The sequence below is a fragment of the Cuculus canorus genome, chromosome 8 (genome assembly GCF_017976375.1).
Source record: "Cuculus canorus isolate bCucCan1 chromosome 8, bCucCan1.pri, whole genome shotgun sequence".
Lineage (NCBI taxonomy): Eukaryota > Metazoa > Chordata > Aves > Cuculiformes > Cuculidae > Cuculus > Cuculus canorus.
The window spans coordinates 26,769,307-26,795,260 of record NC_071408.1 but is presented as its reverse complement, the minus strand read 5'-3'; the positions used below and the strand labels follow the sequence as shown (position 1 = coordinate 26,795,260).

The 25,954-nt window shown below is 44.3% G+C and overlaps 1 protein-coding gene across 1 annotated transcript in view; it reads right to left on the bottom strand.

Annotated features, from left to right (window-relative positions):
* Positions 1 to 5,115: 5,115 nt before the first annotated feature.
* The window catches only part of GPBP1L1 (GC-rich promoter binding protein 1 like 1), a 34,039-nt gene continuing 13,200 nt past the window's right edge, over positions 5,116 to 25,954 (bottom strand). The window contains exons 2-12 of the mRNA XM_054072877.1: positions 22,759 to 23,651; positions 21,798 to 21,912; positions 20,427 to 20,556; positions 19,782 to 20,065; positions 16,953 to 17,025; positions 15,710 to 15,903; positions 11,698 to 11,838; positions 8,571 to 8,729; positions 7,701 to 7,825; positions 6,714 to 6,816; positions 5,116 to 6,468 (exon numbers count right to left, since the gene is read on the bottom strand). Of these exons, the coding sequence (XP_053928852.1) occupies positions 6,322 to 6,468; positions 6,714 to 6,816; positions 7,701 to 7,825; positions 8,571 to 8,729; positions 11,698 to 11,838; positions 15,710 to 15,903; positions 16,953 to 17,025; positions 19,782 to 20,065; positions 20,427 to 20,556; positions 21,798 to 21,857 (1,416 nt within the window). The 5' untranslated portion in view covers positions 21,858 to 21,912; positions 22,759 to 23,651 and the 3' untranslated portion in view covers positions 5,116 to 6,321. The remainder of the gene's footprint in view (positions 6,469 to 6,713; positions 6,817 to 7,700; positions 7,826 to 8,570; positions 8,730 to 11,697; positions 11,839 to 15,709; positions 15,904 to 16,952; positions 17,026 to 19,781; positions 20,066 to 20,426; positions 20,557 to 21,797; positions 21,913 to 22,758; positions 23,652 to 25,954) is intronic.

Here is a 25,954-nt window from a genome sequence, read left to right as displayed (position 1 = left end):
AAGCAGATGTTCTTGGCAGCGTTCCATTCTTTCCAGACTGAGCCCGGGCTGTGGTGTCTCCCTTGGCCTTGAGCAGCCTCAGCGTGCTGGGGAAGGCTGATAAGAGCTTGTCTGGCCCCTGCACCTTTCCTAACAGCTAGGACGTGGTTGAGGTGTAGCTTCAGCTCTGCACATCCTCCACTTTACCCCTTCTGTACCCGGGTTTGTGGAGAAGAGTGTCCCCTTTTGCAGTGACAGGGATGGTTGTTGAGATAGCCCAAGGCCCTCTTTGTGCCCAGCTGGGGCTGGGAGGCTGCGCTGGGACAAACGTGTATCTGCTTATGTATGTAAAAAGGCCAAGAAGAGACAGCAAGAGTCTGAAGCTGTTTATTCTGGGTGTTTAATAGTCTCCAGCACAGTGGAGAAAATCTTGCTGTGGATTTTACTGGTTCTTGGGGCTGAACTGTGCGTGTTTCTTTTGAGGCTTCCCCTAGAAAGGGCTGGTGGGAAGGTGAGGGAAGAGGAAAAAAAGTGATTATGTGTCTGTGCTCTCTGGTGCCCTAAACCATGGGCACCATCCTGGGGTGAGGAGCAGCTTTTACAGGGAGGCTGCTGCAGTGCCCCCCTTAACACTGTGACAATTCCACAGCTGCTCCCACCCCCCCACCTGCAGCTCTAGCAACCTTTGCTGTCTCTTTGTCACGTACAGAGTTAATAAAGCCCCGATTCCCTGCTCCACAGTTAATAAAGCCCTGGTTCCTTGCTTCACGTCGATGGGGGGGGTGCAAGGGCAGGGTCTGGTCCCAGCTCACCTGTGGTGAGGTTTGTGCTGTGCCAGGGGCTCCTGAACAGGAGGGGGGTCTTCTAAGTCCATGAAGGGGCCAAGGGGGACAGGGGAGGGGACAGGGGGGTGGCTGGGAGCAGCTGTGCAGCCGGGGCCACGCGCTGGCCTGAGGGGCTCCTAGGGAAAGAGTAAAACGGGGTTAACAGGAGGGGTTCGTGTCCCCATCCTGCAATGGGCACCAGCAGGAGCTGCCCAGCCACCCCCTGCTACACATGGTATGGGGTGTGGAGAGCAAATCCTGCCTGTGGATCAGCACCTGGGCTGGGGGACACTCCTGCCCTGGTGGTCATAGATCCATGGGGCACCTGTGGCCCCACAGCTGTTCCTGAGTAGTGTCCCCAAGCCTGAATCTCCACTCTGACCATCCCGTCTGGGTCAGCAGCCTGACCTCATCTCCCCTTGCATCTGGAGACCTGGAAATAGCCTTGGACAAGGCTCTTGTACCATGAAAAGCTCTGGTGCAGCCAGGGCTGGTGGGAATCGGGGAGCCACGGGGGGTGGGAGGATGGCAGGGGGCAGCCGTGACCCTGTGTGCTCCGTGTGGCATCGCAGCATCCCCACCTCTGCCTGGAGCTGGGCCAGCGCCTCCGCGTGCCGTTGGGCTGCCTGCGAGCCTGAGGAATGGGAATTTGTCACCACAGGGTTTCTACCCACCCCAGCAGCCCTTTCCCGTGGCGTCCCCCGGGGCTGTGGCCCTGCGGGAGCTCTCTCCTCCCCATGCCAGGACAGGCTGGGAGTTGGGGTTGTTCAGCCAAGAGAAGAGAAGGCCTCAGGGAGCCCTTATAGTGACCTTCCCTGAAAGGTACTACAGGAAAACTGGGGAGGGGCTTTTCACAAGGGCGTGGAGTGACAGGATGAGGGGAGTGGCTTTAAATTGGAAGGGGAAAGGTTTAGATCTGACATTAGGAAGAAATTCTTCACAACGAAGGCAGTGAGGCACTGGCCCAGTTCACCCAGGGAAGCTGTGGCTGCCCCATCCCTGGCGGTGTTCAAGGCCAGGCTGGATGGGCCTTTGAGCAGCCTGATCCCGTGGGAGGTGGAACTGGATGGGCTTTGAGGTGTCTTCCAACCCAAACCATTCCATGATTCTATTTCTCCACGATGTACTGTAGGAACATTCTTTGGGGTCTCTCCCCACCACTCCCTCCTCGCCAAGTGCAGACCCCCCGCCTGGGCTGTGGATCTTTTTGCACACATGAGCGTGACCCGGGCAGCCCAGGGCTCTGACAGGGGGCTGCCGTGTCCCTGCTCCCTCTCACCTACCGGCATCAGCTCTCCTCTCCCTCCTGACCTTCAGCGCCAGGAGCTCGTCTTCCAGCCGCCGGTTCTCCAGCTCCACGGCCAGCACCGCTGCGTCCAGGTCCCACGCCCCAGCACCGGGGGGTTCTGCTGGCACAGCCGGGGCTGCCTCCGCCACTGGCGGTGGGGATGGGGGTCTGGGATGGGGCTGGACCTTACCTGGCCTCCTGCCCTTCCGTGGCCCCGCAGCTCCTGTCTCCAGTGCTGTGGCCTCTGCCTGAAGCTGCAGGAGCTGCGCCAGGATGGCCGGGTGATGCCCTCCGGCACGCAGGTAGGACAGTCGCAGGGCCCTGCCGCAGCCTGGCATCAGCCACCGCTGGGGCTCACCGGGACGCTCGGCTGGGATCTCCCAGTGCCCCCAGCCCCTCACCTGGCCTCGGCAGCGAGCGGCCCCGCAGCCGGCAGGAGGGCGTCGAGGCAGAGTGCAGCCCTGAGGAGGCACATGGTGGGGCTGAGGCTCCCCGTGTGCTCCCCAGAGGATGCTGAGCCCCGTCCCTGTTCGCTGGGACTCACCCTCCATGCGACAGCCATCCCGCATGATCCTGCCCCTCCAGACCCCGGCTCAGCTCCGGTTCCTCTCGCTCAGGATGGGGGTTGGCAGCCACCCCGGGCCCCAGCGCTGCCAGGCGTCGGCACAGCCCTGCGGGATGGTGAGGGATGGAGGGGCTCTGTGCAGCCCCAGCCCCACTCCTGGCGGGGGCTGTTCCCCAGCACCCCACCTTCTCTCTGCTGCTCCAGCTGCTGCGTCCTGGCCCGGATCTCAGCCACGTGGTGCTCGTGGGCCTCCAGCAGCTCCCGCCGGTGTTCCCACGGTGGGGTCGTTCGCCGCCCGGGCTCTCCCTGCGGCACGGGGGGCTGCGAAGGGCAGGAGGGGCTGAACCCCACCAGCCGTGGGCTCGGGCACAGGGCGCTGTCGAGGCGCCGATGCCCACCCCGGGGCTGAGGGTCACCGTACCACTGCCGGCGGCCTCCTGGCCACAGGGTCGGCTGCGCGGAGCAGGACCCTCTCGCGGGGGGTCAGCACGTCCCTCAGGGGAGCCCCCCGCACTCGATGTCCCCTCACGCCCAGCAGGAACCCGGGAAGCATGAGATGGGGTGGCTCAGCGTGGTCCCCGTGCTGGGATGCTCCGACCTCGCAGAAGCAAATGGGAAGGAAAAGGAGGGAAAAAAAATGGTTAATATTGTAATCTTTCCTGGCACTGGGGCTGCCTCCATGGTGTGCGGAGAGGACAGAGGGTCCCCCCAGTTCAGGCTGTGGTGCCTCATTTCCCTGCCTGCGGCACATCCCAGCCCAGCACCCATCTCCATCGCTCCGACTGCCCCATTCCCACGCGCCCAACCCAGACCCTGCTCCTCCCTACCGGGGTGTCCTGCGCTGGGGTCCCCTCGGGGACACAGGAGCCGCTGGGCACCGCGGTCCCAAGGCACAACTTCTCCTGGTGCGCCCGCAGCAGTGAGCGGGAGCCGAAAGCCATGTGGCACCGGGAGCAGCTGAAGCGCCCCATGGCCGACCCCAGAGCCTGGAGAGCAGAGCAGGGTCGGGGTCACCCAAAGGGGCCACTTCGCCAGGGCAGAGGGGTCTCCCTGCTAGCGGTGGCCCCTGGCAGGGTCTAGGAAGGGTGCGCAGACCTGCGTGGTGGCGGCTGCAGTGTTTGAAGCCACGGTTGCTACGCTGGGATGGGTGAGGGAGGGCGGCCGCACCCCTGCTGATCACCAGTGTTTAACATGGGCACTGGAAAAGGGACAAAAATGGCACTTGGCCAGCTGAGCAATCCACAGCAAACCAGCTGGAGGTGCTCAGCAAGGGTTCCCCATCCCCTACAGCGCTCCCCCCTCACACAGACATTGCTGCCAGGCTTGCCTGACCCTGGGGGTGCCCCAGGGATGGCCCTCGTCCTCTGTGCAGCACCTTAAAACCACACAACGCAGGCTTTAGATTAATGACAACCTCTCCTCCCACCCTCTACCCCCTTCTCCCCAAACTGACCCCCCTCCCTCCATCCCTGCTCTCTGAGCACAGGGGTGAGGGGCAGCCCCAGGCTCTCCTTGGGGTGCTGCAGGGCCTCCTCCCACTTCACCCCCATTCCAAACAACCAGGACTGCGCTCAGGACAAAGCCACTGCGGGACTTAGAGGGATTTGTCCTCTCCAGAGGCCTCAAAAGGTTCCACTGATGTTTAAATCATGCACAATCCCCTCAAGAGTGCTGGGGCACAGACATTGAAGGAAGATACAACACGAGGTGCTCTCAGATCATGTCCTGCTCCTGCTTTGCCGTCCCTCCTCCCCAGGCAAGTTCTTCACCCCAGACAGGAATTGTTCAGCAACCCAGTTCGCCCATTACAAGAGACCATCAGCATGGAATGGATGCAAAGGACTTGTTAAACTTATCCCATTTCTTAACAACAACGCATAATTTGTCACTTCAATGCAGATAGGAAGTTAAAGTTTTAAAAAATGGACAAACCTTCCCGAACAAAAGTCATGTTTGATAGGACCAGAGTAGCAGGACCTTCAAAAGGAACAAGATGATCTGTGAGACGTCTTACAGAGACTAAGCGCTTCCCAGAGCGACACGGCAACTGGAGCCTGGCTTCCAACGATGAAGAACCTCATGGCTCCCGAGCACAGGGCTCCGAGCACCAGTGCAAACCCAGACCACAGACAACAGAGGAAGCCCTGGTGCCGCAGAGCATGCCCTGGAGCCCATGTGCAAAGACCAATGGCTAAACACTAACTCCATCGCACATCTGTCCTCTCCACACCTGGTCAGGAGTGCATTAAAAAGATCCCAAGCAAAACCCCTCCAGGTCAGCGAGACCAGGATTTCATACTCAATGCACAGTTCCATCCAACCCACTTGCAACCACTGCACAACCACACCAAGCTTTCCAATCCAAAACATTTGTGTACAAGCTGAACTTTGAACAGACACTGAAATAGCTTAGGCCACAACTGAGTTGTTTGTAAAATCCTCTTTAATCTAATAGAAATGTTTTCATGAATTTTTAAAAAAGATTTCAATGAAAACAGCTTTGGATCCAGACATTCCCTTGCCACGGTGTGAACATGAACAGCAGCATTGCACTAGGAACAAGTGACACTGACCGGTCGAGCTTCACCGTTTTGTATGAAGCGGAAAAAAAAAGAAGCCAACTGCTTGAGCAGAAGAGAATTTGAATTATTTTCTTTCATTTCTAGTTTTTAAAACACCAAACCCGTGCTGTCATCTTCCCATTGTTTCGCCTCTCCCTTCTTAAAGGAAGAGTCTAGCTCCTGCAGCCTGAGCGCTACAGCAATGTTTGCCAAGTGGAAAAATACAGCGGGAGAAGAAACGATTTATCCCCAGTGCTATTAAACCCCCAAGGTTGCAGGTCCCTTTAGAGGAAAGCTTCTCTCACATAAGAAAGACAATTAGAATTGGCAAACTGATGCAAAATATTTATTCCAAGTTAGTTATTTTGATGCAGTAGTTTTTCCCCCTCATACAGACTCAATGTGATAGTCACTTTTTTAAATCTGTAAATAATGTTATCAAAATAATCTTAATCTTTGAAATCTCACAAAAAATTTATATTTTACAATCCACCCTGAATATCAAGGCTGCAAGAAGAAGAACACAAACAATTCCTATATCCAAATATTTTACAGCTGTACCCAAAAAAAGAAAACCACAAACGCCTGGTTAAGTGATGAAGCTCCCCGAGCCGCCAAAAAAAAAATAGAATAAAATAAAAAATCCATGTTATTAGCATTAATTTAACATAATTAGAACTTCAATAGCCATTTTGTCATTGACAATGATTGTTTTAGCACACTGATACCGCACGACATCGTGTAATGCGGGCGGCACTGTTAGAAGCTTGTTGTTGCAAAGATCAGTCAGCCACTTGGATCCCACTCACAAGACTGAACTTGTGCACTGCCCCACAAGGGATTTCTGTCAAAACTTGCTAGCTGCACAAACTTCTATTAAGCATTAGGGCAAAACCAAAAGAAAAAGCTAAAGAAGCCAATTTCTCTCTTCTTTGGGATACAATTATTTCCCTTGTGCATGAAGTATCAACAACAGAAGAAAAAACTGAACAGACTGGAGACAGAATAAACTCTGTTTAGTTTATACAACCCCAAACACGTGTTGAACTATGAACTGAGTTTATTGGGTTGGTTTTATTTATTTTAATTTTCTTGTGCCCACTTTCAGGCATCGTCATCTGACGTTTCGCTGCTACTAGTTTCTGTGTCTGAGTCCTCAATCTTTGTCTTAAAAGTGCTTCTCCAGTGGAACAACAGGCTGGAGCTGCGGCCCTGAAGAAATCCGTTCTTCCCAAATCCATTTCTTCTTCGCTGTAGGAATGAAAGCAAGTTTTAAAACAAGCAAATGCGCAGAGTAACTGTCACAGTAACTGTCTGCAGACACAAACTGTAGATTTAACTGCGCACACATGCTCTGCACAGATAACACTGTCATCAGTTGCACTATAATCTCACTTCAATTCCCTGTATTCCTTAATAATTACACCACAGAAGACTTTTGCATGAGAAGGGAGAGGAAGAAGAGTGGTCATAAGCGGCAAGAGCTGGGAACGTACCTGCTCTGATTTAATTTGGAACTCTTTGAGCTCATCCTCTGTGAGGGGAAGGTAGTTCTCATCATTTTCAGGATATTCCTGCCATCCCATTTCTTTCAATAACCTGATTTGTGGAGAAAAATAAAAGGGGCACAGGAAATAAAACAAGGGAACAACGGCAAAGGAGAAAACATTTTGTCCATGAAGCACAAGGTTTTGTATTAAATCACTCTCAATCCACCAGGGAATCTTCTATAGGAGAGATCACTTCAACGGTGCTTTGTGTTTACCCAATGTTTTTCATACTCAATGTCTTTTACAAATATTTAATCATCAGCAGTCCTGCTCAATGGGTAAACAACCAGTCTGGCAGAAGGAAAGCAAATTTGAAGTTCTACCCAAGGACACCGAAGGAGGGCAGGAGGCAATCCAACCAGTATTGCAGCCTGGGATTCTCCTGTAGCTTACTATCTACTCAGATCAGATGCTCAGAAACTGCTTACTCACTGAAGAGAGACACAAGCTGAGATAGCAGGTAAATATTCTCTTAGCTCTCCCTGACTTTTACAGCATTTAAAGCAGCACTGGAGTCTTGTAAGTGCAGACAAAGTGGTGTGTGCCCACGCGGGTGTACCTTCAGTCTTCAGACTAGGACACCTGATTGTAAATTAACCAGAATCACACTAGGTTTGCGTTCACTCCTGGTGTGGGCAGGTAAATATCTAGGCAGCACTAACACACACGGATGTGGCACTAGAGAAGCACAGGAATTTAATTATACACCTTGGCAAAGTCTTGGCTCAGCTGTCATTAGTGCCTTGTTTTATTTTCAATAGGACTCCACCCAGTCCCGCACCAGTCATGAAGCCCACACACTTCTAGCTCAGTACACACAAAGTTGCTGCTGCTTCCCAGAGTCTCCTCTTTGAAATAGTTTTCTTCTCCTCACACAGTCCAAGGACTTGCCCTCCTTTACTCCAGATACTTTTTTTTTTGTCATTTACTCACCTGTGTTCTGCTTCCAATGAATGAGAGAGGTTTTCTCCCTCCTCCGGCAAAGGGAGAGAAAGGCCATTCTGATGGCAGTTCTCTTCCCAGTTTTCCTTTGGTTCTGGTGTGCTGTTGCTTTCCATCTAAAGGAAAACAAAAGTATCAAAGTGTAGTTGCACAGACTGTGCCAATAGCACACTTCCAAGTTCAAGCTTTTGGAAGTAATGGCTTTCACCTTGAGTCTGTGTTTTTTTATAGAGCCTGGACTGATAAATGGTTGAAAGCAACTTCTACCTGGCTGTGACAAGACAGCACAATATCAACGATACTTTGTGGATGGCACTTCTGAGCCAACGAGTAAGTGCTGGCATCACAAAGGCATCATCAGTGTCTTCAGAGTGAGAATAAAAGAACTATGAGAATGAAATACTCTCAAGTAAGACCTTTACACACCCATTTAGCCACAGACTCATGCATGTAGAGGCCCAAGCCTCTAAGGCTCAAGCCACTATCTCTCACATTTCACAAGCACTAAATTCAACTTCTCCGTGGATGCAGTTTGACAGGAAGGTTTGAAAGCAATTCAAGATGTTAAAGTACGGTATCATTCCACCCCTTATAGAATCCCTGCAAAAATCTAGATTACCTTCACCATCAGTGACCTTCCCTTCCACCTCATTTATTACTTATCTGTTTGCATTTCATCATGTTATGCATCTCCCTTTCTCACAGTGCTGTGTACTACCTCTGCTGGCACATGTGCCAAACAAATGGAAGTCATTCCTTACCTCCTCCAGAGCCTGTGTTACACACACTGCTCTGTTTTTTGCAGCACCCAACTCCTTAAACAGAAAGTGATCATATATACAGCAAGGACAGTGATCTTACATCATCCAGCTTGTCACATTCTCTGTTCTCTGTTATCTCCCCGTTCCTATCATCTTTCAGTGCCTTCAGGAATTCGCTCTTTTTATCAGTGGTACGGCGCATCAGCTTTGTCAAGCGTGAAGAGCAGATCTCGATGGGAGGGGTGGTGCTAGAAGGACTCTAGACCAGGAAAGTAGAATATTAGAGACATTCAAGCTGTATTGCTGCAGAGATGAGGTCCTGTTCAGGGTGATTACACCTTTCAAACACCTACTGGTTCTTGGGCAGCCTCTTAACCCCTTGAAAAAACTGTGCTGTCAAATTCCCATCAAAATACTGACCGGTGTTGCACATTCACTGCTTTGCCTACCAGCACACTGTTCTCCCACTTAGCATTATCGACTCAATGTTTTCTTCCCCTAGAAGCCAATTGGCATGGCCACAAATACATTTATTTTGTTCCTTGGCAACGTAAATCTCTTAATCAACGTTGGAACCTACCACAGAATATTACAGCAGAGAACTTCACACAAGACTCTCACCGTACAAAAATTAAGAAAAAAATAAGGAGATGAGGCTCAGTTCAAATTTGCATCTGGACAGAGTCAGTCTGCCTGGAAATTAAGCTATAAGGTGGGACTTTCCTTTCAGGGAGTGGTGACACCTATAACTAACCACAACTAGATGTGAAATAAGTAGAAACGGCCTCAGTATTCGCCCCTTGAGAGCACGCTGCCAGTCCCTTGCTACATACAGTCACAGCCCAGACGGGTCGGTGTGGAGCCAGACACAAGCCTGGAGCCTGTGAGAAATCTGCTTAGTTCAATTCATGAACCCAAGGTAACCTCCCATGCTCTTCCGCACTGTTTAAGCTTTCTTAATCATCTTGAATTCGTGAACAAGGCACAACAGTTTGCACACTAGCACTCCAGCCATGATACTGCAATAAAAACTACTGAACAAGATGAGCTTTCAACTTAATCTGTTCCATCATTTTGATTGGACATGCAAAAGAAATCTAAGAATATGTTACGTGAAAGTTCCCAATATCTTAACCCTCTGCTCATATATGAGGTTCATGCATAGCTATCCTAAGAAGGAATTTAGTTGTTAATATGGATATCTGACACTACAATCTTGAATGCAAAACTATTATTTCCTTTCACTTACTTGCATCTGGTTTTATGCTCAATATTAATACAGTAACATTTCCTAAAACCTGTAGTGTTTTTCTCCTCCCTCCCCCCTTTTTTAAGCTAAGGTGGGGACGCTGCAAATCCAGGCTCTTCAAAACAAATCTTCGCAACACATTTTTATCATACAATGCTCTGAGCAAAGATCTAGGAAACCAAAATATTTAGCTAAACAAATACAAGGCAGCAACTGCTACTTTTTATTTCTGATGCCTGTTGCACATGAAACACTGGCATGCAATAATGGCTTTCAGGGAAGCGTGTGCTGAACATAATGTCTTACAGTAAACATTTCTCAGGTGGCTGTTTCAGATTTTGCCTAATTCAACACAATAAGGGACAAATCAGCAATGGCAACAGACGTAAGTGACTGAATATGAGAATAAAAAGCTAGCACAGTACTGAAATTAAAGCTCTCAATGTGGTAATAATGGACAAAGGTCACAAAATTAGGTGTCTTCTGGTAATTTGGAATACTCCACTAAAGGACTGGAGCTCTTTGCTAGATGGCACTACACAGAACTGCTGAGGTACCAAAACCTAATTTCTACAGTTACAGCTAAGGCTTTCAGAGTGCTGAAAGGGAATTCAATTCCACCTCCATTCTGCCTACTCCTGCTGTCAAGATTAGTACCAGATAGTTTTGCTGACTACAGTTTCAGGCAAGACCATTGGATGGCAGAAGGTATGGGGAATATGCTACTACCGTATGCTATAAAGTGTATAAAGTCAATGCCCCTCATGAATACCCCTCTTCGTATCTATCTGGAGGTGAAAAACTATTTAAGTTTACATGTTTATGCCAAAAAGGTTTCCATTCTCTGCTGTGCATTACACAAAAAGTAAAACTGTTAGTAGCTCACAGGAAGGACAGACAAAAGCAAGGTAAGGGACAGCGGTAAAGTGTAAGATCTATCTGTCAAAGTAAGAGTTGCTTGCTTATTAACTATTGCTTTTAATGACTGCTTTTAAACTCAGCAGTAGGTGAAGCAGAAAAGCACGGGCTGTTGCAAAGTAAAGCCTGCGAAGCAGAGAACCATAAAAATGACAAAGCCTTATTTTAGAAGTAAGATCTGCAAAGGGAAGAGATAAACGCACAACTAGAAAATACATAGTTTTACTTGAAACACAAACATTCAATTCACAAATTATCTGAATAAGCCACTTAGTGTTTTACTTTTGTTCTTTTTACAAGCCTGCTGAAATTTGACTCCCAGAAGCAGAGGAGAAAAGTTATTCAGTGTCACTTCTCTATTAAGCTTTGCAGAATTTCAAGTCCCAAACCAGCATTTTGCATATAAGCTATAAAGTGATGCACAAAAATGCTGACCAAAATGTGTTTTGTCACAGTTACTGCTGAAATATTAACAGATTTATATGCAGGGCATTCTCTTGTTACTTCAGATCAAAAGCAGAGGCAAGTTAGTTTCCACCTCAACTCCTAACACCACCAAAATTAAAATCAGACTCTGCAGCTAAAGACACATTAAGCCCCGTCAGCCCTCTCAGACCTCACTCACTGCTTGTGCTGCTGCTCTCCTAGAGAAACAAAACGAGGCAGATCACCATCCTTCCCCTTCTTTTCCCCACATTAAAGAACACCACGGGAAACAGTTTACTTATCTGTTCATATCAGTTATTGGTATCTGCACCCTGATAACGCCAAGTCTATACAGGTCTAGTTAAGCAACACTATTTAAAGCATTGTTACTTTTTATATTGGAGGGAAATTCTAGCACATTTGGACAAACAGCAATAGCTTTATATCCAAGTAAACCACATCTTTATTTCTTATCGTATATTAGATGTGGCAAAACACGCTAAGAATGCGCAAGTGAGTCATTCCTCAAGGACACAAGGGCAGGTGCACCATGGGCAGAGAGGACCTTAGGTGTAAGCCATAGTAAGCCATAATGACAGAAGTTCCCGCCCTCTCCCCAAATCCAAACCCTTACCTCTTTGGGAGAGGTGAGGACTGAGCTACTTGCCAGTACCGCTGGTTTGGTTACAGACACTGGACTGGTAAAGGCAGAGTCACGGCTGGAGGAAAGCGAGCCTGCTTTATGTTCACTTCTGTTGGCTTTCCATGGACTTGGCTATATTGGAGAGAGCACAGAATACTGGACAGTAAGTGGCAAGGCACAAGAAGGGCTTGCTTGCAAGTAGTAAAACAAATATTATGTTGGCTGTTGCGCGTATTTTGTTTCCTCCCTCTTCAAGAACCATTTAAAAAAGTTTACCTCGACACTAATTTTTTTCCCTCACCATTGTCTGTTTTCCCAAAACCGCACACAATTCTGCTTCGTGGGCACCACCCTCCAGTGAAACACTGCTAGAGCTCAAAGAAAATCCAGCACTGTTCTTCATTAACTGGAGTCACCACTGAGTAACGCAATGCATCTTACAGCTGGCCACAGAGGGGAAGTGAAAAATCCCAATTAAATTCACATTTCATATGGGAACTTTGTATGCCACAAAGAACAGGTCTGTATCGCCTGACAGGAATCTCCCCTGTGCAAGGAAGAAGCACACTGAGGAAGAATTCTGTCCAGACTGAGAATGCAAATTATTTATTTCCTATGGCCTTGAAAGTGTCCATCATTGCACTGATCAAGCACCACCAACAGAAATTAAAAAAGAAGAAAGAAGAAAGAACAGCCAGATCATTAAAGTGCAGGAGCACTCGCTGTTTTGTTCTGGATACTCTCTACAGGATCCCTTCAAATACACTGGCAATTTGGCTGAAAAGAAAGACTTCAAGATAAACTTTTGTTACTTGGAATATTATTCTTGAGCCTCTCTTATCAACCAAGGCCAAACACTGTCAAGTGACAGTATTTACAAAAGTGATCCTAACAAGAAACTTGTATCAAGCAGCACGAGAAATACTCGTGTCAGAGCATTAACAGACACTGGTTCTTTTGACTCATTAGGCTTCTGAAGCCAGCTTCAAGTCACTGGCAAAATAACTCACAAGTGGGATTTTCTTAATTAAGCAAGGTGACAGATCTTGCACTCTGCAAGCAATGAGAGCAGAATCCATTATTTCAGCATGTTCTCACTCTCCATTGGGTTATTTTATCCATTTTTAAGATAAATAAATCAGCAAGGGAGGCTGTCAGCATTACTCTTCACTCCAACTTAAAAAGAAAAGCAGTCCACATCATCAAATGGACTATTCGGCATTCACACCATGCATTCCAAACATTCCTTTCAAACCCAGAAAGTATCCTGATCTGTGCAATATTGCCTGGTACTAAAATCAGGGCATAGAATTGCTTCAACAAAAAGTTTTTCTCCGCAGACCCAGTGCTCGCACTGGTCAGACACCCAGCTCTCGGCTGATTGTTGTTCTCCCAGCTTCCACGAAGGGGCAGCTCAGACAAATCCCAAAGATGGACTCCTACATCCAGCAAAATAACTGGAGACAAGTATCAATAGGAATAGTTTACAGATGACCAAACCTTCATGGATTGCTTAACTGGGAACAATTACCCATCTTAATTAGCCAAGAAAAAATGGTACAACTTAACAAAAACATTTCTCATTCAGTTTGGCTGTGACAGCTTTCCACCATTCCTGACTGTCAAAAGGAACGTTCTGACCTCTCTGCTACTTAACGCACTGCAATTCTAGAGCCTTCAGAATCTGCTTCCTACGACAGCTGCTTTGTCTGTACCTTTAAATAAAAAAAAAAAAGCATTATGTGAACAGTTTCTCTGGCTGAGAATCTGCAGATCTCCCACTTTTTAGCTTTGCTAATGAAATTCATTTACAAAAGCCTGTTGCCACCAGCAGACAACTCTTCCCTACTGCAGTCCCTACTGCTGTGGAGGCGCTGCTCCCCCAACAGTCCCAACCCCCCCATGCCAATTTGTACGCACGTTAAATTTAATATTGAAATCACTAAGTACATATTTATATCCTGCTTAATGTGACTGATCTTGGGCTACGTATCTAAAATCAGTATCTTCTCCACTAGTCAAACAGCATTTTATACGTCATGAATGCTCCAATACCTGAGGTATGAATCCAGGTGTAATCCAGGCCTACCAAATACTTAATTATAAGGAACTTCAGCAGCTACCGCCAAATACTGCCATAATCTCCAATTTAAATCTAGATACACAATCTGGAATGCAAATGAGAGCTATGTAACAAGCTAAACAAGCTAACAAGGAAACCCTAACATTATTTTTCATTTAAGCTGAACTTCCATATTGCAGTCACAAGGCCGTCTTAGAGAGATGAAAATTTTTCAAGTTATCTATAAAATCAAAGTATTTTTCCAACTGTGAGCACTGACTACCATTTTTTTTTTTTTGTTTTATCTAAAGAATCAAAACTTAAGAGCCTAACTTCAGAACAGAGTTAGGAAAAGCTTTGAGAGCAGCTCTTCCAGACAGAATGAATGAAAACCCCACAACTATGGGCTTTAGAAGTTGCCAAAACAAATGCAACGGAAAATGCCCAGCAAGGAATAATAGCTAAGAACATTTTTATGTTGAAATTCTACAATTTCAAGTAACAGGTATACATGACCAGCAGTAACAACGGAAGTGTAATTGCTTTAAGAAGTGCATTTTAATCTCTACAGTTGGTACAGCAAAAATTTTGAGACCTCACAAGTTATTGCTGCACACAAGAGCAGCTAAGACAAAAAACCTGTAATGCATTCCTGTTCACTGCATTTCTGTTTACTTTGAAGCATCAAAAAGACAACCAAACAGTCTGGACAGAAACTGTACCTTTGGCTTTTTGTTTCAAAGCCCATTCAAAACATCCAGACTACACCCAGATGAAACTGTACACACACACATACATCAATCAAGCTGCACAAGCAAAAAAAAAAGCCAGAAGAGGCTCCTGATCCATCAGAGATTCCATTGTGTTTAACTACTCTAAACAAATAAGCATATGGACTGAAAACTGTACGTGGAACACACAACTCATATTAAGAGCCTTTCCAATAGGCTCATTTATCACATCTTATCAAAAAGGAAATTGTTTTTCAAATTAAAGTTTTATAATAGGATCATTTGATAATAAATGGAGCTATTCAAGTTTTTCCTGTACTTGGCAGAATTTGGTTTGACTTAAGAGAAACTTAAGAAAGGAAAAGAAGCTCCAACTTTGCTTTCTTCCACAAAAAGTTATTAATCCTTCCTATTTCACTTTTATCTTTGAAATGCATAATACCAATCTACTCTAATTATAGAGAAGATCTTGTTGGAATGTCACAGCCGGCATTAGTAATAAGTTTTAAGACTCAAAGTATTTGGACACCTTTTTAAAGAACAACCTAACTAACAATTTTCTTCAGCTTCTTAAGTACTTTAACTATTACTCCTACAAAGTTTCTAGGGCATCTATACATGTAGATCCTCTGCAACAGTGGGCAAGATAAACCCTAGAACTCAGAAACAAAAAAACTTACTAAACTCCTATATTTCTTTCACTAAAAGATTTACAGCACAAACCCCATTCCTTCTCCAGGTTGTCTTTGAGGCTCAACTAAATTAGAGCTAAATTGCAGGATGTTACAATCTAATCTGATCTTAGCCTCAATTGTGTTTTAAACACATCAAAGTATTGTAACCCAATAAAGATTTTTCAAGGCAGTCACATGAACCATTTGAGCACATCGTGGCACACATTCCACCTCTCCAGCACTGCTTGTTTTGTCTAATTAAGATAAAGATTTGTCTAATGCAGAAGAGCACACCCCATTCAAACAGGCATTAGCGCAGTCAGAAAAGAGGTTACTTCTCTGTATGGAGAAGACCAAATGGTGTTTTAACAGGAACAATAACAATTTTAGCAGTCCAGATCTCTACTGTGAAAGGCCACTACCCCAGAAACCACTGGATTCCAACTCCTGCTGTTTGTTAGGGGTTGATTCCCCTGACAAGACAGAGAGCTCTCCCTTGATCCGTGGTTCACTAACTTGTTTGGAAACCCCTGTACCTTGGAAGGAGGAGCTGCAGGTTTAGGAACCAGATTTTTGTAGACACTTGGGACAATGGTCGTGGCTTTGTTGCCATTTGCCAGGTGAGAAACAGGTGATGTAAATGCAGCTGAGAAGGCGGCAGCAGGATCCTCTTTTGAAACCTTTTTGATGACCAGCATCTTGGTAGGTTGCTTGGCACTAGGGGGGTTTTCTGTAAAAATAAAACAAGAAACATTCTGAAATGCAAATGTTCAGTTTCATAACAGCTTCAATATATCGCTCCAGTTTCTCCCCCCTCAATCCTACACACTACACATCCGATTCTGAAACTGCTATCAGCTGTTCTTTCGTTTCAGCTTTGAGCAAAGACACTGGGTAAGGAAGTCAAAGTTCAATCTTTTTTCATTTAACCATGACAGCTCCCTTCATCCTACAGTGACATCAGCTAACAGCCTTCTATCGTACCTCAGGAAACAGAACTGATAGTAGCACTTTTTTGAGCAGCCACGAATCAGCTTTGTTAACTCCCTAAGAAAGCAGAAACATTTTGCAAAACGTATACCTCAAAAGACAGAGTGCTTCGACAAACAAGCGCAATTAAAATTTCTTAGGCCAAATCAACACATTTGCAGGACATACAAAACAAATACAATCTGATACCACAGCAGGATGTGGTTTTGAATTTTTTTTCTACTTGTAGTGTTTACAGTACCTGACCCAACTAACCTAGCTACATCTTAACTAGCAATTAACGGACCTGTATTTAGTAGCTGGAACTGATACCTTGTTTCACTCATTTTTATTTGATTCCACATACATCAGAATCAAAAGCAAAGCCATACTGAGTTGTTTTGTTTTGTTTTTTTTTAAAATTAATTAAATCCAAAATACAATTATGACAGTTTTGCTGTATACACAATATGAAAATCACAAGCCAGGAACTAGTGTCTAATTCACTCAAGTCTGCTCTGATCTTCAAGTGATGTCTGTGTAAAACTAACTGCGATAATGCAGGAAGCAAACACAGAACAGAGACATGACTGCCACTAGCAGTTTTTTATGACAAGACAGGCACAGTTTCAAGCAGACAAAAAGGCAAAGAGATTAGTGATGACTGGGGAAGGAAAACAACAAATGAGAGGAAACTGCAAACTGTCTGCTTCACTTAAGTCTATGAAATCTTTTTGAGTGGAAAAGCTAAATTTAAACATTGGTTACATCACCAGCATTCTGCACAGCGATGTAAATACCTTTACCTACCCCATACTCCAGAAGGTGTTCCTAAAGGTTTGTTCTGGTTGTTGTGTCTTCCAGCTTCTGGATTCAAAGATGGCTGTAAAAAGACAATGCAAATGAGTGCATCATTGTAATACATATAACAAAAGCCCCTCGTATTAACATAACATTATGCTTCTAGGAACCCAGAGTCCACGTAGATTTCTCTGAAGAGCACCTGAATTAGAAAAGAGTACTTTGTCACAAGAGATCTAAAACCCAAGTTTGTATTCTCCTTGACTTCTGCTCTATTTCCAACAGAACTATCAGAAGCCTCAGAATAGGCCCTTTAGTCTTCTACTGCATGATTAAGTAGTTCCACCAACCAACACACACACAAAAGATTTAGGTATCAGCAGCTCAGAATACAAACCAGAATCCAAATCAGGTACATGAAGGACCTGGTCTCACTTCCCAAATATTTTTATACAATTATGCATTAACCAATAAACACCCCACCCCCCAAGCAACGCTAGATTCCTTACATAGAGGTATGGATATATATACATTTACTAACAGAAAAGCTACATATAAATATATGTTAAGCTTCAGGAGTCCACTTCTCAGGACAAAAGTGCATGCAGACTCAATGCTCTCTGCATACTCACTACCATAATTCACTGTAGTGGAACAATTATGGATGCATCCAACCTCAAATCGGAGTACAAAAAATCTAAACATTCAATGACAACTGCTCCCGATTAGCTATTCCTCTTCCCCCGTCCCAAATAACTTCAGTTCAAAATAAAGTAATCTTTTTCCATTTTTTAATGCATTCTTCACATGTTAGTTACTATGGTGACAGCATAAGTCTTTAATAATGAGCTTCTGAAATAGCAGGCATTCCTGTTCTATAAGAATAAGGAAAAACGTCACACCATAGCATAAATTCCTGCCTTGGATTCTAGAAATTCCTCTGTTTCAGTGCTTCATTTTTTAGTTACAGGTCAGTTTTATAGCAAGGGTGCTCACACCACAGGAGAACTTAGATTGGCAGCCTGTTCTGCAGATGCTTCGAGAACAGTGTTGCTGTCATCAGCCACACAAGCCTAACAGCTCTGTACTTGACCACAGTACACATTAGTTTCATCACTACAGCAAAGACAAAGCAGGAGTTATTTAGCAAAGCTTGATGCTAGACAGTGTGGTATTATCACCTTAAAAAATATTGGGGGAAATAATTACAGAATGAACAGCTGTGTAGTTGGAGAAAAGCACTCAAAGCACTGAAGAAGAGAATGAATAAGTACGTGGAAGAATGACTTAGAACAAGATAGACTACAATAGCACACAATAACAATCGTTACCATAACTTCCTGCACTTCAACAGGCTTTTGACAGTCTTGAGAACAAGCTTTTAGAAATTCTGAGTTGTAGTAACTTTGAGAAATCAGATCAACAGAGATCTACATGCAAGCTTTATTACTGCTCTCCAGGTGTTAACCACCCTGTGATGCAGAGTACCACTCCCAGCAGAAGCAGCTGAACAAGAGCATGCAATCACTCCCCAGGCACTTTAGCAGCTTACAGCAAAATAGCTCCTGTGGCAATTTCAGAGGAGACTCTAGATTTTGGCATGAAGCAGCTGTGTGGCATTCATGTCGTTCACTCCAACTCCTAACTTCCTGAACAGAAGCAGTGCCAGCAAACTGCCAAGACAATTTCAGCTGTAATCACCCTTCCAGAGAGAAAAGCTGAATAAGAGAGCAAAAAGCTCAAGATAATAATGCACACAAGTGTGCACACTCTCACCAGAGACTCTCACTACTGGAGAGTGCAATAGGTTTAGCATGGAAGATAAAGTCAGAGGAATCGCATCAGGTGAAGGGACTGAGTTACCAGAACCTTGCAGACATAGGCCTCATTTCACCGGCCAAGAAAAGCCTAGAGAGCGAGCAAGAAACAAGATGCAAAATGCAAAACACAAAGTCTGATAACAGTAAAATCCCCACCAAGGGTCAGGAGGGAAAAAAAAAAAAAAGTTGGAAAGAGAAAGCAAAAAAGGTACAAGTATCTCAAAGCATGAGCATTAAGGAATGCTGAAGGATAAGGATGAAAGCCTTAGGTCCAAGTACTATTTGGTAAAGTCTGGAAAACAAAACATAATCCAGTAAAAACAGTGCCAGGATATAATAGACTATCATACCTATAATACCATGTGAATCAGAATGCTGGATAAGAATAAAGCTGATGAACTGGAGATGCTGATGGAAGAAAAGGCTCAAGAAACCCCAATCCATGGATTAACAGAAAGACAGGAAAGCATCTCTAGTAACAAAATACTATTCCAAAAGATCCAAGACAGATGGTTGAAAAGGTCTAAGCACATGTCATGAGCAAGCCTGGGAAGGTTATCAGAAACATCAACATGTACCAGAATGCAGGAGACAGGAACAGCAGGCAGACTGAAGATAAGCTGAACAGATGTACCGTTAAAAAAAAAAAAAAGGCTTTGTAAGCAAAGCCACAAAGTCAGCACAACTGCTTGTCCTGTGGCAGACCAAAGTGTCACCTTATGGGTTTCGCTGAAGATCTGGCTTACGTGTTACAATGGTGTCTTCGGTTCACAATAACCATCTGGCAAAACACAGTCATGTGCCAAAACCCATAATCCAATGGGTCGTCAAGTCCTGTGGACTCTGAGTACCAATTAGCATCCTGTCAGCACTGGAATAATTTGTTAAATCTGTCCTGACCTCAAACATGGAATGGAATGCAACTTTAGATCCTCACCACTTATCAATGCTAATAAAAACGAGATCTGAAAAGCCACTTCTCACAGCTGCCACTTCTAGTGAGAAGCTACACACTTACAAAGTCTTCTTCCTCAAACTGCAACTGCTCTTTATCTTCCTTCTTCTCCTCCCTGGATTCAACAGGCAGCTTTTCTTGAAAGGCAGAACTTTTCCGAGAATGGAAGTTGCCATTCCAGTGGCGATGAACTCCAGTTCCTCCTCCACCACGCTGGTTCACACCATCATGGCCCCGTGAGGGACCATGCCAGCCAGGCTGACTGCCAGAAAGCCCAACATGAGCTCCTTTAGAAACACCAGAATCTACAGAATCATGGCGGAGAAGGGACGGCTGATGCCAGCAGTCTAGACAAAAGAAGATAAGTATGCAAATAAAGTCAACACAGCGTGTAGAATACTGGAAATATCAGGCTGTTTTTCTTGTTATTAAGTCAGTGTTCACTAAGGCACTACTAGGCCAAGCTTATTAAGCTACTGTGCGATTATACTGGAAAACAAACAAAGCCACACAAAGCACATACAGATACCACAGAAACCCCTTAGGCCTGAGCACATGGCAGGAGAGAAGAGATGGTACAGTTTCTTGTAGGATGTTTTGAAAAGGTACAGTTTTGTAACATATTGTTTTCATTCTGCAGAATTTCTGTTTCTATAGAATACTCCAAAATGTTTGCTCTCAGGCTGCATTCTGATCTTTCCCACTCACCTCCCGCAGTTCGGAGGGGCCCATTATTGAAAAATCCATCAGAAGAGTTGTGTCTCCTACGGCTCACTCCAAAGCGGCCCTCTCCCCGTGGAAGATGCTCTCCATGTTTCTCAAAGGTGGCTGCAGGAGACTGCAGAAAGCAAAAAGTGATGGAATTTAGCATTCTTTAGGAGACTGCAAGAGCTTGTCAGTCCAACTTAAAAATACCCCAACCCTCACATTCCTGTATCAGTTTTCAATATAGCATCCAGATATGCATTGCTTCGCGAACAATGTCAACAACCAAGTGAACCTGATCAGAACGGCACACAAATCTATGTATCTCACACAGAATCAGAGGGAACCTCACACGCTGATCGTACCAGTGATCTTTGCAAATGCATACCTTCTGCAAAATTCATTTAAGATATTCTATAATACACATATGCTCATTCACTCACTGCCTCTAAAAACAGACGAGTAGACAGCAATGGAGGATCCCATCGGTGTGACTAAAATTCAGAGGTACTTAAGTAAGCCAAAGCACTTTTGGACTGAAACAACTACGATGCTGTAGAAAACATTAAGCATTAAACATTCTAGTAATAAGACTCCAAAGAATCTTTTGCTCTTCATTTTACCTCATCTATAGAAAATTCAGGTTTATTTTAAACGGATCAAGCATCCCAAAATTACTTTTGTGTCCTCATACTTAAGCACAGAGGTGAAAGCTGTATTCTTCCTTGTTCATTAATGTTGTCCATCATGATTTGGTTTGCTGATAAGACGTTTTTCTCCATCACCATGCACAAGTAATACAAATTGCTAAAGTCCTAAATTAAACTTCGCAGGTCAACCTAAGCTGCTTCTGGAACCAGTTCTAGAAAGAAGGGGAGAGGCAAGCTGCCTTCATTTTAAGGTTGTAATAAACTGATGAGTAATTCTGAGTTTGGAGTTAGAGCCCAAGGGCTTATCATTAATCTTCTATTCACCAAGGGTTGTTTTCATAAATTAAACTCAAATTATATCTGAACTGTAAACAAGTGGCAGCTCAAGTCTTGACTCCCACAGATTTAGGGCCATCTCTTCAATGATTTTCTACTTGGGATCTCACTCAAGTGTCAATGCAGAGATATTGAGCTACTTCCACGTCTGAATGCAAAGATTTCCTTCTCTAAAACTCTCTTCTGAAATTTTTCTACGAAAGGGATATATTTGTTGAAAAAAAGACAACAAAACCAATTTTCACCTTGGTAAGTTTTCAAAAGTAGATTTTCTTCTTTAAAAACACAAGAGAAGTTAAAATTAAACATTTTAAGTTCAACAAAACACTGGAGCAAACTTTTGCTTTTCCTTATTGTCATAGCTGTAGGTGACCTGTCTGAATGTTACCTTGGTTGACTGTGGCGTTGAGAAGTTAAGCCAGGCAGGAACAAAGTCATGCTGCGCCATTTAGGTCCAGTGTCTCCCTTCAATAAAATGAGGCATCAAACCTCATGGCCAGGATCTGCAAATGAAAAGAACATTCCCTCACTGTCATCTTTTCTAAAGCTTGGCTTATATGAACAAAAGGCTTAAAATGCTGTAGTTTTTCATATTACACTTCAGCTTTTTTTTTTTTCCCCCAGCTGACTCTCTTCCCCTGACCAAAACAGGTAAGAATTTAAATGTTCTCAGTTACTGCTCATTTACAGTTAACACACCCATGAAATTCATTATAGGCTAGGCTTGGAGGTGGGAAGAAAGCAGAACCAACAGCATACAAAAACCACACAATGCATGGAAGTGTAAAAACGAGACATGACGGAATATGGGGTACATTCCCTCACTGCTCATTGTCTCTACAAAGGTGTGATCACACTGCATGTTTTATTTCAGAGGCTGTAAATCAAATATGAGCAAATCAGTGATGATGCTAAGAGGCACTAAGAGCAGACCAGGGACCTGAAAAACAACCATATGCCAGCTCCTGTACCCCCAACTTAAAACTGTATCCAGATCCACCAATTTCCATACACCCGGGAACATCATATGCTGAACTTGCTTTCACAGCTAACAAACCAAATGGTGAGGAACAGAACACAAGCTGACTGAAGGATCTGTATCTTAAGGGAAGTTCATCTGAAGACCAGCTACTGTTCAATTGAGGTATCTGAAACTGAATTGGTCTTTCCAACACGTCATAGGAATTGCCACTGCTGAAAATGATAAAAATCCCATTGATGCTCTGTATAACTGAATTCTGCCTTTCTGTGGGAGGTTCTCCAGTTTACCATTTTGCTGAATTTTCATCTCAAATTTATCTATGAACAAGGCAGCACTATACAAGCAAAAAGTAAATATGACCGCTCACCCTGTGTTTGGCCTCTGCAGTCCAATGTCCTCAGTTTCTGTGCTTCGCTGACCTTCGGGTTCCTTCCTTCTCCAGTACGCTGTAAGGCCAGCCTTGAGGCAAAAGTGCGTCTCAAAGCAGAGCACGAGAGGCCGCACTTCGTGCCAACTGTGCCCTTCACCCCCTCAGCTGCTCATTTTAACCTCTCTTTGCACTCTCACTACAAAAAAAAAACCCTAAGAAGGTAATTTATATTAAAAAAAAAAGCCACGACCCCGTTCACCTCATTAAATTTCCTCTGGTCGTGGTAGTACAGAAATCAGCCTTTACATTACAAAAAGGTTTGTCAAGTCTGCATGACAACATTCAGAGCAACACCATGGTTAATACTGAACAGATACACTCAAGTCTGCTGGATAATTCATGATCTGCAGCAGATCAACCTGGACACTGGAAAAAGGACGATGTTACATAAAAACGTTTCCCCCAAATGCTGAGATCTAAACAAGAAGCAACTGTCCAAGTGATCTTAAAATATAAACTTCATTTTTATCACATACATCTGCTAAAAAAAGTATACTATTTAAAAAAAAATGAATGTTGGATATACTCTGGTCTTCACGTAACTTGGTTAATGCTCCACAGACCTAAGCACTGTTCAATTTAACGCTCAAAAGCAGGCACAAATGCTTATCTCCCCGTTTTTCACCATTTACATGCTGAGACATAGGTCACATGAACCAAAAAAAATGCCAGGTCCAAAAATAATCTCTTCTACTCTATGTTTTGTAGACTGGGTGCTGTTTTTAAAGGGACACAAATTATTCCACAAGATCTTCCTGTTCTACAGTGGAGAGTTCACTTCTGGGTCATAGTCCTCTTCCATCAAAGAGGTGAGACAGGAACTGTAGTCACTATAAAAAACAAACAAAAACCCATCAATACAAGCACCATAAACAAAGTGTGACTAGAGAGAGGAACAGAAGGAGAAATTGAGCAGCTACACCACAGGAGCCAAAATCTATTTTATCTGTAATCAGAACAAAACCTGGAATAATCTAATTTTAAAAAAAAGGTCCCTGAAAAGGGCATTTTTACTTCCAAGTGATCACTTCCCAGATTCAGTTTACAAAACTACAATACAAACAGGCTGAAACAGAATAAAGGGAAGAGTGGAGAAACTGAATGCAGCTGATGAAGAGGATTCCACATTTCACAGCTCTTTTAAAACTTGCTGCTAAAATAATAAGAAGACTCTGGGTTGCAGGTAAGCCCGGCCATTCCATATGCCTCATCTCCTCTATCTGCTCACATCATTCCTCAGCTGCTCCAGTACAGCCAGACTCCCGTCTCAAGAGACTTGCGACAGTAGTATGCTCCGTATTCCATTAACTCATCCACAGAAAACACCACCAGCAAAAAACTTCAATGTTTAGTGCAATGGCCTCTTTTTCCCTGAGTCACCTTACCTAATCAGCAGCAAACACAGAGGTCTAAGGCTCCTGAAACAGCTGAGAAGTTTTATGTCTGTTTTGATGCCATCAGCTTTTTCTCAGGATTCCTTCAGGCATGCCTTATTATGCATTCACCTTTGACTTATCAGAGGTTTTTTCCTTGTTTGGATACTTTTCCATTTTTTGTTATCTTTCAGTCTTCTTTGAGGTTGTTATGCCATTCTTAACTCTAAGCGTGTGGATTTCATTTGTTTGTTTGCTTGCTTTTATTTTTTAGACTGTTTTGATAGAAGCTCAAAAAGACTACAGGGAATAGTAAAAGAATCACCACCTGTTTATCCTCTGGGTCATTCCCTTTAACAAACCTCCTCATTTTCATATCATTTTTTCTTTCTGGAATTGGATGTTGTTGTTGTGTAGGGGAGTTTGGAAAGAGGGAACCACTTCCGTACCTAAGCTGTGAGCCATGATCACATTTCTGGAGGCAGAGTAACAACAAGGAGCCTCCCAAGTCCAAACTACCAGCTAAGACGAGGCAAAACCAGAGTGGACATGGCTACACACAGTACTGACCTGTGAACTTTCTGAGCATCCCACCCCATACCACAAGCTAGTAAGCGTCACACACTGCAAGCAACACAAGCGCTAACTTATCAAGACTTGCTTATTTTTATTAGAGTTTTTATTAGAGGGTAATTTTTCAGTGTGGGTAGGGACATGCTGGAACATCTGCTGCAGACAGAGCAGTCTTTCCATCACACTGAACTCGGTACAGGCACAGAACTCCTTCAGATGTGACCTTCCCAGGCTGCTACCAAACGTTTGAGTAGCAAGTAGAAGACAAACCAGGGGCAAAGACAATGCAGTTGACTACACTTAAACAAGATTCATTACTTTCTGAATAAACATACTTTTTGGAACCAACCCCAACAGAGTTATTACCTCTACCAATAGTTTAAAAAGTTGATTTAATGAACCCTGAAAACAATTCATGGCAATGTGAAAAATGGACCTAAAGAGAACAAAGCCCGCACACAACTGTTCTCTGGATTGCAGGGTATCTCAATAAATGAGCATGACAGAATTCAGCTGTGAAGTAGAAACCAGGTCTGAGTATGAAACAAAAATAAAACCACCACAAAAGTACAATGTCCAAGTTCCACTTCACAAACAATGTTCCCAGAATTTTCGGAAAAGAAAATTGAAAAGGAAAGCACATTAACAGTTTTCAAAACTTGTATTGCTGCAAGATATCTTTTAATACTTCAGCACCATCAAAACCAAGATTAAACTCTTCACGAAACTCCAACCACCAATTTAGAACAGATCTTGTAGAAGTTCAGGTCTCCTGCCCTGCTATTTTGGTATCACTGACAGCAACAGTGCCCAGGTCAGTTTGTTAAGGAGCAGTATCTGCCAGCACACAGACAGCCTAGTGCAACTCCATGACACGGTATTTTGGATGGATGTCCAAGTCTCACAAACATCACGCATGCACAGGTAGCATAAATTAGTTATTGACGATCAGAAAATTTCACACTTGTTAAAGGAATGATCTCCATATCATCTCCAACCTTTAACAAGTATTTGATACTTCTGTATTCTGAAACAATCTCACTTGTGGATGTCAGTTACTGGGAGGCCCTGCACTGAGGTTGTAGCAAGTTAAAGCATGCTGCTTAAACTCATCTCCACCCACTTCTCTTCAGGTAGAATCCCAGAATCATTAAGGTTGGAAGAGACCTCTAAGATCAAGTTCAACC